The 18,429-nt window shown below is 37.5% G+C and overlaps 1 protein-coding gene across 1 annotated transcript in view; it reads right to left on the minus strand.

The window, feature by feature from the left end:
• col2a1b (collagen, type II, alpha 1b) overlaps positions 1-18,429 on the minus strand; it is a 60,305-nt gene that overhangs the window by 17,189 nt on the left and 24,687 nt on the right. Inside the window, exons 19-34 of the mRNA XM_059327794.1 lie at positions 14,929-15,027; positions 14,736-14,780; positions 14,191-14,289; positions 14,051-14,104; positions 13,786-13,893; positions 12,700-12,753; positions 11,105-11,203; positions 8,902-8,955; positions 7,446-7,544; positions 6,834-6,887; positions 6,373-6,426; positions 5,399-5,452; positions 5,109-5,162; positions 3,380-3,424; positions 3,205-3,303; positions 106-213 (exon numbers count right to left, since the gene is read on the minus strand). Coding sequence (XP_059183777.1) covers positions 106-213; positions 3,205-3,303; positions 3,380-3,424; positions 5,109-5,162; positions 5,399-5,452; positions 6,373-6,426; positions 6,834-6,887; positions 7,446-7,544; positions 8,902-8,955; positions 11,105-11,203; positions 12,700-12,753; positions 13,786-13,893; positions 14,051-14,104; positions 14,191-14,289; positions 14,736-14,780; positions 14,929-15,027 — 1,179 coding nt within the window. The remainder of the gene's footprint in view (positions 1-105; positions 214-3,204; positions 3,304-3,379; positions 3,425-5,108; positions 5,163-5,398; positions 5,453-6,372; positions 6,427-6,833; positions 6,888-7,445; positions 7,545-8,901; positions 8,956-11,104; positions 11,204-12,699; positions 12,754-13,785; positions 13,894-14,050; positions 14,105-14,190; positions 14,290-14,735; positions 14,781-14,928; positions 15,028-18,429) is intronic.

An 18,429-nucleotide genomic window follows, 5' to 3' on the forward strand; every position in this document is an offset into this window, starting at 1 on the left:
ACAGTGGAATAGGCAAACAACTTAAATAAAACCAAGTAGATAAAAATGTAATTATTAACTGCATAAATATTAAGTCATTAAAACTTTGTTCCCATCATGGCTTACTCTGTCTCCTTTGGGTCCAGGAATGCCAGCACCTCCTCTCTCTCCGGGCATACCCTGCAGACCGGGGGGTCCCTGAGCTCCTCCAGACCCAGCAGGTCCAATGGCTCCCTGTTATGAAGCAGAAATAAATGAGGAGGATGTTATGCAGAGACAAAAGGCAGACAAGGTACATGAGCGCCTTTGTATTCTGAATCAGTGTGTGTAAGCACCTGCCATAGATGTCTCAGGGTGACACACTGTCTTCAGATTGCTTCTGCAAACATTCTGTGTTTATTTATACACGAGTCAGAAACACTGAATTGATGCTGTCAGAGTGAAAAAGCATCTACTTATTGAACAAAAGAGACCTGAAGCTATCTTTGTTAAGCTGTGCTTTGTTCAAGGTTACCACAGAGGATTGAAAGAGTAAGAACAGCTCAGATCAATCACTTGACACAGGTTGTTCTGGATTAAAATAAACTTGAAGGAGGCCTAGTTGGATCTGCCGTCTGAGCAAGGACCCTGTCACTGTATGGGCTGAATAAACAGGAAATTATGACTTCAAGGCTCTTTAATGTACCTTGACTCACTGGATTCTTAGATAAAGTTGTTAATGATGTTCATGAAAAGCTAAAGTTGAACTTCTGAGATATATCTACGTATTTCAAATCTATTCAATATTGTGTATTTCAAATATATTTGAATATACATTATAAAACTGTCACAATATCAGATTTTTTTTTCACTTGTGCATTTTGTTTCTTTTTTTGGCAAATTGATAAACTCAAAATACGACTGCAGGAAGGTGGAGAGCCTGTAACCATAACTGTACAAAAATGTACAAAAAGAAAACATATACCAATTTAAGCCACACTGGATTAGTTACATAATATGATCATATGTTTATTATGTATACAATATCATTATTTCATTTTCTAAATAGAGTGGTTATTATCCATACCTTTATACAGCTATATCCCTAATACATAACATTTTTTAAAATCTAAAATGAAAAATAATCATTATATATATGGTATAAGAGAGAATGGGTAATTTTGTCTGAATTAATTTGATTCACTGAAGGCCTCTTGATGTTTTTTTTTTATATATTGGAACATATTTTAGCTTAGCCTGTTGTAAAAGTCTGTGACTCCTTGACCTCTCCTGACATTTCTTATTTTTCATTGTCTGGATTTTATGCAGTCTTGTGTGTGTGCAAATAAAATAAAAATAATGACTATTGATCTTGAAGAAGGCCTGAAGGCCAAAAACATCGTCTGAATAAAAGTCAAATACATATGGAGCCAGAATGTGCGTCACTATAACCCTTGGTGTGCATTTAAAATAAACTTTTACTGACTTTGCTGACCAAATATATGAACGTCTAGCAAAAACAATCAACTAATTAGACAACAAAAATATCTCAAATCCCACATTTCTTTTGTTGTGACATTTGAATTCTGTACTTGAAGTAGAAATTAGTATTTTATCATAACAAAACATATCAAAGGCTAAATAACAGAGGAAAATGTTGACTTTGATTTTTTAAGTGGCTCCGGCAGGCCTACTCCTGGTCAGAAGTTGTCTGGCTTATCAGCAGAGCTTTCTACTGCAGAGATCAGACACATAAACACCCACTCCGCTGCCTCTCTGCACTCATTAAGCCGTAGCCACAGGGCTCAACCTCATGCAGCCTCCATGTTGGCTCTGAATACATTCAAACTGGATTTTTATTGAATAGGGCAAGTGCACAATTTCTTTCTCGCAACCTTTCTCAGAATCGAGCTCCACAAACTGTCTGCTGGTCCCTCCTCCATCAGCACCACCATCAGACTCCTGTCAGCTCTATAATCCTCATCCTGTCTATCCGCTACTGTCTGACCTTAAGGGAAGAAAACCTATGAACTGGGATTAAAATCGGACCAGATAACAAACCAAAAGGGAGAACTGCAGCCGCTGTGAGCTCTTTTCCTCTTCTCACAGTGCAGTTGTGACAACTCACAGCAGAGACTGGAAATTGTTGATGGCTGATAAGCAGCCGACTGTCTTTCTTGATTGGAAATACACAGAGCTGAAAAAAATTATTTTAAAATCTTATACTTGCGTTTTATGAATTTACTAAATTAATTATTTGAATGCAGATAAAGAGTCTTGGAACGTGCAGGTCTTTACAGTTTGGTTATGATGCACTCTTCTATTTAAATGCTAAATATACTGGGTAAAGTGGGTAAGGTTCCCCACAGTGTTTTATAATGGAGGTGAGCCACCTCTGTTTTAAAAGAAAAAAAGAGAAAAAAAAACCCAATCGACTTGACCTGACCTACAGAAAAGGTTTTTCTTGTTTTCTTTTTGTTTGTTTATGTCATGTAAACATGTGATTGCTTCTATGTGCATATCATTTTGGTGGCATTTATGGGGCCAAGAGATAGGGAGTGACATGCAGCAGATACTCCAGGGCCAGAATCAAACCAGGGATGTTTCAGTTCAGGGTGAGAGCTCTCAAACAAAGCAATGTCCAGATTGTCTCCTTATCCAGATGTTGCATATCCACCTGTTGTGACCAGTTCAACATCAGAGAGGTTCTTGCTTAATTTGAATAATTGCTTTAGTCCTGAAAAATAATTAGAGCCAGTAATTTAGAAGAAAAAAAAGGAGGTAAGTCTGAATGATTTAGCATAACTTTATCGCAGAGATGGAGCCCTTGGTAGCCGAATGGTCACTGTGCATGCTAAGTTACTGCAAAAAAAGTGCTAATGCTAAATGTTAATCACATTGTGACCATTTAGACACCCTAAAATCAACCTCCTTTTACCTTCAGGTAACTGATTTCATACAACAAACCCCATATAGACTCATTAGATCTGCAAACTAAAATCATAGGATAATATATGCCCAGTTCAGGGTGGCTTATCCCCTTAAATAAATAATTTGTTTGGGGAAAACACTGAAGCTAGTCAACACAAACACCTGAGGTCATTATAATTTAATCACAAATGTGTTGGTGCTGCTGCTGCGTGTGATAAGAATGAATCAGAATATTTGCCAGAGCTGTGAGTGCACCCCAGGCATTAAAGTTTCAGGATTTGAAATTCTGTCTCCTCCTGGTTTTGCTGGACTCACCTTGGGTCCATCAGTTCCAGGAGTTCCTGGAAGACCTCGAGGTCCCTGCAGACCCTGAGGGCCAGCAGCTCCTCTCTCTCCGGGGAATCCACGCTCTCCCTAAAGGGTGACACAGCGACAATCAATGACAAGTCTGACGATCAGTGAGTCAAACAGCAACTGACTGTCAACTTACTCTGGGTCCAGTAGCACCAGCAGCTCCAGCCTCTCCAGGTACACCCTGGAGGGAGGAAAAGGAGATATGCAGGATTAGGAAGAGCAAATACTACAACTAGTACTACAACTGCTGATAGACTGAGCTCCAGCCTAGAATGAGTTACAGCAATGGTCAAGCTACCTCAAAATGATCAGTGAGAGCTAGATATTAAAGTGGTGTATCCAGTGGTGCAATCTAACTACGGACATTTACTCAATTACTGTGCTTAACCCTTTGATGCACAACATGGGTCTAAAGTGACCCAACTAAGTTTTTATATTCTATATCTTTGCAATAAATTAATTTCATCATTCAGTATTCCAGGTTTCCATGTGTGTAAACTTGATGTAATAATACAAAAACTATTTTTCTTCATCAAGTATGAAAGGAGCATTTTGTTTCTTTTTGGGGTCACATTGTGTCTTTTTTTAGTCATTTTGTGTCTTTTTTGGGTCATTTTGTGTCTTTTTTTAGTCATTTTGTGTCTTTTTGTGTCTTTTGGGTCATTTTGTGTCTTTTTTGGGTCACTTTGTGTCTTTTTTTTAGTAATTTTGTGTATTTTTTTGGTCATTTTGTGTCTTTTTGGGTCATTTTGTGTCTTTTTGTGGTCATTTTCTGTCTTTTTGTGGTCATTTTCTGTCTTTTTTGGGTCATTTTGTGTCTTTTTTTTGTCAATTAATAATAGTAAAAAAAGATATTCAAACACACAGCCAGCATTAAATAACATGGGAAATGAATGCGGGTCATATTTGACCCATGTTGTGCATTAGAAGGTGTTTATATGTTGTGTATCAAAGGGTTAAGTACAATTTTGAGGTGCTTGAACTTTACTTGACTATTTCCATTTATGTAACTTTATACTTCTAAAGGCAAATATTGTACTCCACTACATTTAGCTGCCAGCTTTAGTTACTTTTAGGGTCAAGATCAAACCCAAAAAATCATGATCAATTTAAATGATTACGCCACATAACGGTATATTAAGTAGTAAAATAAACGCCCTACCTTCACTATAGTAAAATGCTGCTTACATAATTGCATCTATGAAAATAATGCAATAATATATTTGGAATATATAAAATAAGCTGAGTGGGGACATTCTGCATAACTACTACTTTTACTTTTGATACTTTAAGTACAGTTTGATGCTGATACTTTAGTACTTTTATTGAGGTTTTCAATGCAAGACTTTTACTTGTAGTGGAGTAATTTCACAGTGTGGTATTAGTACTTTCATGTGAGTAAAGGACCTGAATAGTTCTTCCACCACTGGACGTATTAGGTATGAAAATATGCATTAAAGAGAATATGGACCTGGTTGTAAGCATCTCAATGCTGCACCTTTCCATTTACAGTAATACAGAAATGATCTGAATAGTAAGATAACCATGGAAATGAATAACGGCTATGCTCTAACAGTATGAAACAACACTGTAGGTAGCCTCAAAGTAGATTGTTTAATTCATTTGAAGACTGGAATAAAGCATCAGCATCATTGAAATCGTGGAGCTAGGAAGTCATTCTATTAATTTCTATTTAACCTTCATAAAGGGTAAGTTGGCTGAGTATTACAGTATTACAGTATTACTGCTCTATTACAGTGATGAACTGTTAACAACACTTTTGCTGGAGATAAAAGGAAGAAAAGATATTTCCACTAAGTTTATGTGACTTAATGAGCTGTATTACATGGAAAAAGTGCACTCACCTGGTCTCCAGGCTTGCCTCCCTCCCCAGGGGGACCAGGAGGTCCAGGCAGACCCTGAGGACGGGAGAGAAATAAAAAAGATCAGCAAAACCAAACACTGAGTCAGAAATGCACAAAAATAGTAACAAAATCATGTACAGCAATAAATCAGCACATAGTGGTTAACATAATATTAATGTTGCAAGAGAAAAAGGTAGATTTTAGTTCACTTGGAGCCATGATAAGAAAAACAGCTGCATCCATACAGAAAGTTTTCAATGTCAGGTAAAGTTTTGAGCAGATGAACTCACCTGGAAACCTGAGGGACCAGGCTGTCCTTGCTCTCCTCTCTCTCCAGCAGAGCCCTGAACAGATCATTCATAATCAATGATCAACTTACATTGATGTTTAAGATGGTGGGAACATTATGATCAATTTGCTCTCCATGTACAGTATCTCTGATATCAGTTCACATCTTAGGAATACTTTTGGATTTTTTTTAACGTTATTACGTTAAACAAGTGTTCTTTTGTTTAGCACACTGAAACACAAAACACAAAATAAAAAGTCTGTGAGTCAGTGATGCCATCTTAATATGTCCAGACATATCTTATTTTGAGAAACTTACAGCCCTTCCACAAGATTAAAAATGAAAAGAAGGCAAACAGCCTATTTGTAATGTCTTGATGTCCACTTTTTTTTTCCCCCTCTTATTTCTTTCTTATTTTCTGTGTGTATATCTATATATATGTATATGTGTATATATATGTGTGTATATGTATGTGTGTATGTATGTATATATATATATTTTTTTCATTTTAGTTTATCTTTATTTAGATAGATATTAGATTTATTTTGTATTACAATATTATTTTAACCTTGTATATATTTTCATGCCTGTAACTTTTTTTCTCTCTCTTTTGGTATTACATTTGAGGTGTACTTCTCACTCACAAGTTTATTTTCATTATTTAATTGTTTTTAAATTTATTTTCCGTATTGACAGCAAGATGGATGGGTGGGGGGGAAGAAAATAAGAAAAATTATGTATGTTGAAAATCTGTGATCAATACTCATTTCTTCAAATAAAAACATGTTTAAAAAAATAATATGTCCAGACATTTGTGCCAAGGACTTTATTTTCCCCCAGACAGACCTATCGTCGAGGCAGTCTGCGAAATGAAGATACCAAAGGTTGCTTCTAAGTGCAGACCGAAAAAAGGGGGAGAGATAATATCAGTGTTGAAGCTATATGGAGTGGTTTGGGTGAGATAGAGATACGTACAGCGGGGCCTGGGGGTCCAGCAGCGCCGGTTTCTCCATCTTTGCCAGGCAGACCCTGAGGAGTGGAAGAAAGGGGGGGGGGGGGGGGGGGGGGGGGGACGCAGGAAGGAGGCAGACAAATAGATAGATATCAACAGTTAAGCCAAAGGTGATGCTATTAAGAAGATAGACGTCTGATAGCTATAATTGTGCTTTTCAACATGCTTCTCATGTGGAAGCTGAACCACAGAAATATTAACGCCAGTGATGAGTCACAGCAGCCAGAGAATACAAAATACCCTATTGAATAAAGGTTACATTTAATCTGTTTAATCATTTGGACATTTTAATAATCACAAGTCTGAAAACAGTGTTTCCTTTCTATTGAATATTACAATTTGGACACGTGGTGATAACAGCTGAATTGAAATGATAGTATAATGTGAGATCCATCTGGAAGCAGAACAGAGCAGAAGGACTTACTCTGAGACCAGGAGCTCCACCCAGTCCCTTCTCTCCAGACTTGCCAGGCTCACCCTAATCACAACAGAAACACATGCAGTGGTTAGTCACAGAGCTGCTGCTGATTGTCTGAGTCCTGCATCTATTTTGAGAGGAGAGAGGGTGAATGTGATGGGGCACATCAAATGGCACAGAACTGTTCAGCAGTACTCCAGGTGTTGTTGAACGTGTGTCTATTCCTGACTCAAGGACTCACTTCTAGAGGGGACGGATAACACAACAAAGGCAAAAAACAAGTTTTATTGGCCCCTAATCTATTATGTTGAAACAGGCAGTGCTGGCTAAGGTTACTTTAAAAGTAACTTCAGAGTTACTTAATGAGAAGAGTAACTTGTTAACAAAAAGAACAAAGAAATAGGGTGATGAAGTAACAGAGTGCTTGTCTGTAAACAAAACTAAATATCTATGTAATGCATTATTATACTGATTAGAACACAGAAGTAATCTGAGTACTCTAACTGAAAACTTTGTAAAGCCTTACTCCCACCACTGGAAACAGATGAGAATTTGTTCATATACAGGTAACGCCTTTAGCTTACATTTAGAATTTATTATTTTTATATGTTTACTCACAGTTGCTCCCTTGGGTCCGGGGAATCCCATGACTCCAGGCTGTCCACGGGCTCCCTGAGGGCCGGGGGGTCCTGGCCGACCGTCCTCACCAGAACCTCCCTGGTCAGATAAAGTCAAGTTGATCAATTTATTCACAGAGTGCATTTTAGAACTACAAATGATGACCGATATGCTTCACAGGAAAATCCAAATAGATAATCCAGGGTTTTTACACTTTTGACAAAGTCAAATTTAAGCACTTTTTAAGCTTTTCCAGCTCCTAAAAACTGTAGTAAATGACATATGTATATACAGTGCAAACATTATACATAGTATGCTAATTATTTCACTACTTTGTCACATTAAATTAGATGTTTCTGTGCTATAAACAAGTAAAATTCTGCTTTGTGACAGCATTCTAGAGAAGGGTGTGTCACCTGTTGTCAATTGGCATTTTATGTAATCTATAGTATGATATTTATGTTATTTAAGTGTTTTCCAGCACCTGAACAAACCCTGGCAATCTAAGTAGTATACAGTATAAGCAGCTATGTGGTCAAAGCAGCTGTAAAAAGATGAGTCTTGGCCATGCACTAAAGCAATAAATCCCTCTGGGATTCAGGTTTCAGGAGGTTTGCAGTGAGGTCTAGCAGAGAAATGTCCAGCATGGCCCAAGGATATACAACAGTTACTCAATATGGTGAAAATTCCATTGCTTCTGAATAATAATAAGAAAATGAATAAACCCTTCGGGGGTAAACTGGGAAAGCCAGGAGGCAAAAAATTAAATAATCCCTCAATCATAACAAGTTTGACCATATGCCATTCCCCATGTGGGTTAACTGCTCAATCAGTCTGTAAATTATAATGTTCTGAATTAAACACAGTCACAGCAAACGTGAACAGAATGATCATGTAACAGAAAAAACATTTTAAAAAAATGTACTTTTCATATCAAAGTGTTTCAAGTTTACCAAAAACATTCTGGGTTGCACTGTTTAATGTCTGAATGACAACAACAACTTGAACTCGGCTACATGAAGAGAAAATCCATGGAAAATAATCAGTTTATTGAGGTTTTTGTGCCATTCCACTCAGACATGATGCACAACAGGAGGCCTTTTAGCAAAGTGGAGTTGAGAAAATGTTCAATCAATCTCCGGTGTGTGATACTTTCTCACTGTAAGAAATAAAACCATTGAGCTTATTTGAAACACAAACAGCACTGTGGATGAGCCTGGAGGATAATGGCTGGATAAGTCTCCTGCAATTCAATTTGATGAAACCACTTAAGAGTCATTACATGATGAGAGCACATTTGGTAAAATGACAAGTCTCTCCCTGATTGTTCCACATGTGATATTTTAAGAAAAGCTTCTACTGTGAGTGAGGATACATGCTGTGTGATATATATATATATTTAAATCGATTTACAAAGACACATAAACCACATTACAACATGTAAAAGTGCACTTACAGAAGGTCCAACTTTGCCTTGAGGACCAGCGTCACCAGGGCGTCCAGTCAGACCCTGTCACAGAAGAATAGAAACAGATGAAACCCACATGAGTCATCAGACACCTCTATGCAGACACATGCTGCAGAAAGGTGGGAACATATGGTACTGTGGGAAAATGAATTTACACCTCTGATTGGCCATGTGTGCAACAAGCAACAGTTAAGCACCTACCGGAGTAAATGTAAAATATGAATGAGAGTGCATTTAAGGTTACTGATATCTTACAGGTGCTTTTTTCATGATATCTCTGGTTTATCACTTTTTATCATTTTGTTTATGCTGTCTAGAGTCAGACAATGTAATCATTGGAGTCCTCTTTTTACACAGAGACAGGGCTGCAACCTGGAACTTGAAAGATCTAATGGAAAATGCAGTCAGCTTCACTGCAGGAAATGTAGGATCCAGCATTTTTTTGGAACAAGGAAGGGAATAAAGCTTAGGATTTCTGTCTGTCTGCTGATTTTATCATGACTCTTTCACTGAATCTCCTAACTTTAAGGAAGTCCAACAATAAATCAATGGAACGCTTCTTTTTTTGAAAGCTGCCTTTTAGGGAATACAGGTTTTTCACAGGACAGCAATTTTGTTGTCAGCAGAGAATTAAAATAAAGCAACAAGTAAGGACTAGCCCAGATCTTCTGCTCGATAGTAGTCTGTTAATTAAATATTACAGACACAGAATGGATGACACTTGACATTATATGCATAGGCATAGATTCTATAGGTGCCCCTGGATTGAGCACCCATGGAGATGAGCGACTGAAAGCATCAGTTGTCAGATTAATTGCCAATTTGCAGAGCAGAATGTGTCGTGAAACAGGAACCTGGATTTAATTGAAACTGAAGTCATCAAGAGCATGTCTGCGCTGAGTTACACTTTCCTTGAAAAATAGGTAACATCAATAGTTATTGAAAAACTAATAAAGAAAAGTACAATTTAGTAGCTGTGTGGACCTATGTGATAAGGATTAGTTGGCTGTATATAGTGTGTGTTCTTGTATGCTTTCTTTGCTTGTGTAATGACGTTAAACCGCCTGTTTCAACTTGTTTGGCTTGTTAAGAGGCGGGCCCCCTGCAGCCTCTGCTGTTATGTTTTGTTGTCACAGCCATGGTGGTGTTGGATTGTATTGGATGGTGCACTTTGCCTATGATTTATATACATGTGAGCCTTTTGACTAAATACATTTGGTGTCATTGAAATCATTTTCTGTGAATTTCATGGTATGTATTGTAACATTAAATTATCCTTGTAAATATTTTGTGTGTGTATGTTGGTTGTCGCTGCTATGGTTGTGGATGTCTTATGGTGCTCAGCGCATGTGTTTAACTATTTTTTTTATAAATCTGTATAGCAACAGGTCATGTAGGCTGTGGTGATTGCACAATGTTTATCTTGGGCATATAGTCTAGACGGATTTCAGAAAAAAGGCCTTCTATAAGAAGTGAGGAGCATTTATGGGTACAAGTCTGGAACCGGCCTATCTTACATATCTCAAGGGTGCTGAGTCCAAAAAAAATGGTTCCCAAACAAAATTTTGAGTTTTTGACCTTCTAATTTGTATATCAAATGGCCACCAATTGCCCATCTTGCACAGTGATTGGACCATTTCCCCTTCGTTTTTTTGTAAGTACGCAATCAAAGATGAGGAAATTAAGTTTCTGGATCTATAGTCTAGGGTCAGAGCAAGAATATAGTGGAGGCTCAGTGTCTTTTTTATGCATATATATATATGCAAATTGCCAACTGTAACATTTAAAAGTGATATTGATTGAATATTTCTGTCGGCCTTAAAAAAAATGACATAAATAATGCTTAATTTCACCTTAAAAGTTGGTATTTTGCATATATATATATATAGAGCACCCTTGAAATAAGTAAAGTAGGCCAGTTCCCGACTTGTACCCATAAATGCTCCTCACTTTCACTTTTTGGACAATTCCCTCTAGACTAATAAGGGTGGGCCATTCAATGGGCTTGAAGAAGAACACACCGCAAAAACATAAATTAGCAACTTTAATTGTATGTATTGTTTTGGCACGGACCTGTATAATAATTACACAAAAAGGCAACAAGCCAAATAGTGTAAATAAAATGCAAATTTGTATTCAAATCCATTTGAAATGACTGATTATTTCATTGATAAGTAAAAGAAGTGCTTACTCTGGCACCGGGCAGACCAGACTCTCCAGGGCGGCCAGGGTCACCGTTGGCACCCTTGGGACCACTTGCACCAGCGGGTCCACGCTCACCGGGGGCTCCCTGTGTTAGGAGAGAGAATAAAACAGGGGTTGGTCATCTGGTCAATCAGGAAAGGAGATATCATTTAAATTCTCAAACCACAGAGGAAATATGTTTCCTTTTTTAATCGTGGAAATCGGTTTCACTGCCCTGCTGGAGATGAGAAGATTAAAGTCTGACAGATTAATTTTGGTATAAATGAAACTGAGGCGGATAATGTTTAATGAGACACTAGCTTCGGGGATGTGGGACATGTAGGTCACTAGTCCACGACGGGGTTTTGAGTTATGCTGCCATCTTGTGGCTGAATGGTGGAGTTACATGTGTCACTGCTGCCTGAAGATGAGCTGCAGATGAAGTGATGAAGAAACTAGAATACTGATGAATTTCCCCCTCTGCCCTCCACTGAAAATTATTTATCATGTAGGTCATTAACTTGTCTGTGTGGGTGCTGGTCTAAGTTCAGTGGGAACCTTGAAGATGCACTTTATTCAATTATTATTATTATTTGCCTCTTTGATCACATAAAATCAAATCACTATGCGGTCTAGCTTAATATGAGAATTATTATGAGTCAATGAGGTGAAAAATATCTTCAAGAGGTCACCAGGGACAACTCAGTCAACAAAATACAAAATATTTTGCCAAAGTGATGTTAACTGTTATAACCACTGATTTTCTTTGTTTGCCCTCAACACAGAGCAGTCAGATATGAATAATGACTCTTACTTTCCAGAAAATCCTAAATTCTCAGTTATAAATTCTTTATTAGCATATTCTGTGCCTTCAAATGGTAAATATATATCTTTGGAAAGACAATATTTTTCCTATAAATGAATATGGCTCTGGAAGCCACTTTTTCTTAATCATGTGGGAGAGAAATAAAAAATAAATCAGTATTTATATAAAAATTGTGTTGAGATTTTTTTTTTTATAAAAGAAAATCATTACACTTTGTAGAGCTCATCTTTTAAAATTATCAAAAAATACTGGAAATTATATAAAATCGCAAATAATAATTTCTGGATTTGTAGCTCCTTAGGAAATGACTGTATGTATTAAAATATTTTCTGTACACTATTTCACAAGATTTTCTCAACTACCGGTATATCATTTTCGGAATATTACTGAGTGAAATTCAGTTCATGATGATGTGATATTTAAGCAGTATGAGTCTCACATTACGTGACGACATTGTGAGTCAGAGATGTTATTTTCTCACTGCAGTGGTCACAAGCAAAAATAAACCCTATGAGAATATTGGACCAAATATTTGTTAACAGCCATTTCCAAATGCAATATGCAGCAGATGGAGTATGCTAATTGTCTGTTTCACACAATTACACCCGTGGCTATTGACGCATCAGTTGAATACATTTCCTTATCTCTTCCTTCCTCTGCCGGGTCTGCTTCCTCTGAATACATCTGTGTTTATTTTCCCGTTGAGAGCCGTCTCTGCTACAGCAGCAATAATAAAGATATCTCTCAGGAGCAAGTGCAGCAGAGGTGATACTCACCTTGGGACCAGCCAGACCGTCTTGACCAGGGAAACCACGGTTACCAGGGGCTCCCTACACAGAAAACACAAAACCAGAGTCAGTGTTATACTAATACTAATACTAATGATAGCAACTTAATTTATTACTGTTTGCTTTGACAGACAGCAGAGCAAAAGATGGATACCCACAAAATTACCATAAAAATTAAAACAAAAGATGTAAAGCAAAGTAGGCAGAGGACAAATAAAAACCCATAAGGACATGGCAATCAAATATGATAAAAACACATCATATCATATAAAATCAGGTCTTTATAGTGATTCTGCGAGCCTTATCTCCTCAGACAGGTCGTTCCAAAGCCGACGGGCCCTGATGTTGAAGTCACTTTTAAATTTAAGCCCTGACTTAAGAACAGCCAGAAGGGCGCTAACTGAGGATCTGTGGCAGCAACTTGGCTCAAAGGGTGTCAACTAAGATCTTAAAATCAATTCTAAACCTGACAGGGAGTCAGTGGAGAGAATCCAGGATTGTGGTGCTGTGATGTTGACTCTTCATACCAGTGAGAAGCTTCACTGCTGCACTCTGGGCTAGCTCAAAGCAAGAGAGTGACTTTTGATGCCAGAAAAGACGGAGTTAGAGTAATCAAGCCTGGAGAAGAGTTATGCTTGAAGAACTTTTTCCAAATCAGAGTCTGGCAACATGGGTTTAATTTGGAGATGGTTCTCTTGTTGTTATGATTATAACACCTCAATGTGGTCCTTACACAGATTCTCAAGTTTCATTTTATTAAAATTAAAATTTGATTGAAATTATCCTCATTAAAAATGTATAAACAGCTTCACCCTCACCGATATAATCTCCGTTTGTACAATTTAAACTCTGAAACTCATCACTGATTCAACAGCAACAACAACTTTCATCTACAAATTTTAAATTTTGTGGAACAAAAACCTTATCCAATGGGGCTAATATGTGTGTATAATAAGACATCTACAACGTAAAAAAAGGTTATGTATTAATCTTAAGAGAAGGTAACTTGCCAAGCAGCATATGTTTACTTAGGCTATAAAACAACTTGTTTTCAACCAGTTAGATGGTACTCACTCTCTCTCCAGGAGGTCCTAGTGGTCCAGCAGCACCAGGCTCACCCCTGGGTCCTCTCTTGCCTTCTTCTCCTATTGGGCCAGGAGCTCCCTGGATACCAGCTGGTCCCTGGAAACATATTCCCAACAAACCATGTTATCACAGGAAGAAAGAAGCACTTAAACAATGTTTTTTTTAATAAACATGGACTATTTGTAACAACTGCACAGGCAAAAATGAAATGTGAGGTATCCTATGTCAATGTGAACAATCAGGAAATACTCACAAGTTCTCCTTTGGGTCCAGCCTCTCCCTTGAAGCCTGCGATACCTGGGTCTCCCTAAACAATAATGGATGGACAGGTTGTTATTGTGTTCCGATGAAAGTATCTATCTTTGGTTAATGAATGAGTCAGTGAGTACATACAGATGTTCCTTTGGGCCCAAGAGGTCCAGTTGCTCCCTGAGGCCCAGGAGGCCCACGAGGTCCAGGGAAACCAGGAGCACCAGCAATACCAGGAGCACCCTGCAGAGGAAGAGACGTGATGTCAGTTAACACTCAACCTTCGATCTGAATGGATGTAGTTAGAGATAAGTGCGTAACATGCCAGTGTAACTTTTACGGTAAATTATCTTTTGCTCAGTAAGAATATAAGAAGACACCAGCGCATTGTTCATGAACTGCTAAAAATTCTGCACAATAAAAGCATCAGTGACAACAGCGGCTACAACTCTGATGCTTAATTAGAAGTGACTGCAGTGTGCAGTGAAGAAAAGTCTCATGTCAACATGAAAATATGCAACAGAAAGCCAGGGGTTTGTGCTTTTCATGGAACAAGTATAATTAGAACACCTCTGATGTTTGCTGTCTGGTTTTTCATAATTTAGGTGATGGTGGCCCAGTCCGGCATGTCTACTGTACAATGGTTAAATAGGAAACTACACAGTAACTTGTTGTTGGTTAATACTTACAGCTGATCCTTTGGATCCAGGGATACCATCAGTACCAGGGTTTCCCTGTAGATAAAGGGAGAAAAAGCAAGTAAAAAATTATAGTTGTGCTGACTCAAAATACATTGGATCATGCAATCATCTTAAGCTATGCTTTGCTATAGTCCATACAATGTGTTTTCCCTTTAAATATGTGTTTTTCTGCATCACTTACAGAAGCACCAGAAGGTCCGGATGATCCAGGAGTGCCAGACTCTCCACGGGGTCCCTGAGCACCCTCAGGTCCACGAGCACCAGTGGGACCAGCTTCTCCCTGGTTAGCAAAAGAGACAATAGAAGAGATGGCATGGAATTAGAATCTAAACAAAGATCTTGGGAAGTTTAAGTACATATAACCAGATAAGCAAACAGATAAAATAAAACATACAAATCCAACAGAAAACAAGCTACAAACTACTAAACTTAACAGAATTTTAAATTTTTGTAATCAAATATGATTTTAAACATTCAATAGATGATAATATATGAGGTATTGTAAAGGTGTATTTCTTTTAAGAACAGGGTTTTGCTCAAAAGTGTTTAAAAAGTTGGAAAACAGTAAAAAAAAATTGAAATCACTAATGTCAAAAGGTGTGAAATGTGAAAGAGAAACTCATGATAGGACTGATGAAAGCATGAAAGAGCTTTCTTAGCATACATAGCCTATATCATTAGCTGCAAAGGTGCAGAGTCAGAATATTGTATAAATAAATAGCACAACATGAATATCATTTTAATACTGCATTTAATTTAATAAGATCTAGAATCTACCCTATAATGGAAGAATGGCCTGCTTAAACAGTGACAATAAATAAATAACATCATAGATACTGTGAACAGACGGATGCTAATATTACAGTATTGGGTATAAATTTAATGAAGTAAACACTCATAAATGGGATTTAATACTAAACTAGAAGGTGAGGTATCAATTTTGCTAGACAACAAACATAGACTTTATAAATTAAGTGGAAGTAGCCGTTGTGATGTCCCCCATTGGTTTGTGGACTATAGTATTGAAGCCTTAAGTCTGATGTTTTGGGCAACGCCATCTTGATTTTTTGGAGCCGGAAGTGGCATATTTGGACAAAAGGGTGGAGCTGGCTATCGATATAAGACTATCATATGCCAATTTAACACAGTTATAATAGTTATATTAAATCAGTACATTTTATTAATTATTTTAAATAAAAATAACAAATAGAAAGTGAGAATTTCAAAAATAAAAGCGTATCTTAAACATGATTATATATTCACTTTGCATCAATATATCAATCCAGACAGATGCATCATTGCACCCCGACACACGATAATGGCTTTGAATGCAGGACTTTTACTTGCAACTAAGTATTTTTTAAATTGTGGTGTTTCTACTTTTAAACATCAAACATAAATTAAACATCTGAATATTTCCTATATGTCCAGTTTTTTTATTTCTATTTTTTCAGCTAGTTTAAGACGTATGCTAACTTACCGCTAGCATTTAGAACGCAAACTAGCCTCGTCCGTCATGACGGTTTAGGTAACTTGAGGGGAAACATTCATCTCTCCTGCTGCGATCACGCCTCAGTTCATTACTCTCACATTCGCTATTAAGTCACTGTTAATGATGCTTCAAGCAGGTAAATGTAAAAAAAAAAAAGTAGAACAAAAATATATCGATGGGGTAACAAACTTCGACACAACACCGGTGTTACCTGCAACTAAGTCTCCCTGTCTGTGACCGGATGATTCTATCTCCATGGAGATGTCTGCTTCACATCACCAGGCTGCTGTCAGTAACTTTATTTTCTCTTTCTACTAGCATGTATCTCCCAGTAGCCGGAGTTATGTCCTTACTAGTTTCCACACGAACTGGTGCCTGTACTGGTGTGTGCAGCTGTTTTCTGCCCCATTTAGCAGATTCGTCACATATTTAATAAACATATACAGTCATGGAAATAATTATTAGATCACCCTTGTTTTCTCCTTGCTTTCTTGTTCATTTCAATGGCAGTGACATTCAGTGACATTTAACATGGTTTTCTTAATAATGGTTTTGGTTTCAATAAAAAAAACATGGAAAATGTCTAGATATCAGTTCTTCAATTTAACTGTTATGAGCTATTTTTGTTGTTATCGCTATATTTGTCCAAACAAATGTACCTTTATTTGTACCAGGCACAAAACCGAACAAGAAATGGAAGAAAACAAAGATGGTCTTATAATTATTTCCAGGACTGTAGAGGTGATGGTTCATGAACAATTAAATTGTGTCGCAGTGAATTGGAATCCAACTCTAACCGAACTTGCAAACATTATATTTTCATGCTTTATTTTTTTATGTATAGGTGGCTGTTGTACAACAACAATAATATCTACAGTAGATGGGAGATGCGACCTGTAAATCGCCAGTTATATGTTTAACAAATATGTGACTAATCTGCTAACTGAGGCAAAACACAGCTGCATACACGAGTACGGCACCCAGTTAGTGTGGAATCCAGTAAAGACAAAAACACAGGCGTTTGTGTGTTTCTGGCTGCAGCTTTTCGCTCTGCTTTGGGTTGTTAGCTTCTGCTGCGGGTTGCTAATATAATGTCTGATATCATCTAGCTGTCATCTGACTGTATGAAGTTCTTTTGGTATTAATAGTGATTTTCTCCCCCTTGCGGTTGCTGAGCTATTTTTTCTCTCTTTTGATTGCTGTTGTGCTGTGTTTGAGTATTATTATGGCTGTTGTGGGCTTAACTGGTTTTGTGGCAACTGTCCTCAATGTTGCTGTTGCTTTGGGGACTTGGCTAACGTTAAACATCTCATAACTTGTTGTCTTGCACCCAGCCCATTTGTTCACACAATTATTTCCCTGTTACAGTGGTTTAACAGGAAACACAACATGTTTTACTCACACACTTCTTATTTAGCCCTACAGCAGGGACAACGCTAATGTTTGTAGAGTTTTATGTGCTTTATTATTCTTCATTCACTAACTAAAATCAAAAATCTAAATTGTGCTGTTCTGTGGTTTATGCATTGCCAACCTTAAGCTCATATGTTTTGCCATCTGCTGTTTTTCATAATGAGAAATTACCGGAAATTTGAACATGTAAGTGAATAATTGTCTCCATTTGAGCCATGCTGGGGGTTTTTGGTCCATCTTTATTATGGACTATTATCTTTAGTATTGTACTGATGAAGTCAGAACACACTCACCAAATATATAGACTATAAACTGTACAAAGGCGACTCTGTTCTGTTCTGTAAATGGTTTGATTAAAATTAATTTTTGGACTGTGTATTAACTGGCTTAATTTGAGACAAACCATTGCTCAGAAACACATTTTAGCCCTTCAGCATGTAACTTTTGTCCCTCCTCTCTGGCAGGAAGAGTAATTACACAAACACTGTCCATGCATGTAAATGACGTATGTCTGCAGGTGAGCTCTGTGTTGGTCCCCACTTTAGATTTTATCTCTTTTTGTTTTCACTTTACCCCCTTCTCTGAACACTGAGTAATTATTTTTTAACCATAACATCCTCTCCAGAAACTTTTTTTGGACGCTTCTTGGGATTTTCCGCCATAGCTTCTGCGATACTCTGCTGCTGCTCTGTCACTTTGCTCTCTCCCACCTTCCTGCTCACATGACTTCGAGTGCAGCAGTGTGGGAAAGTGGCCACAGACAGCACTACTCTGGTA

This window comes from Centropristis striata, chromosome 3, assembly GCF_030273125.1.
Source record: "Centropristis striata isolate RG_2023a ecotype Rhode Island chromosome 3, C.striata_1.0, whole genome shotgun sequence".
In the NCBI taxonomy this organism is placed as follows: Eukaryota; Metazoa; Chordata; class Actinopteri; order Perciformes; family Serranidae; genus Centropristis; species Centropristis striata.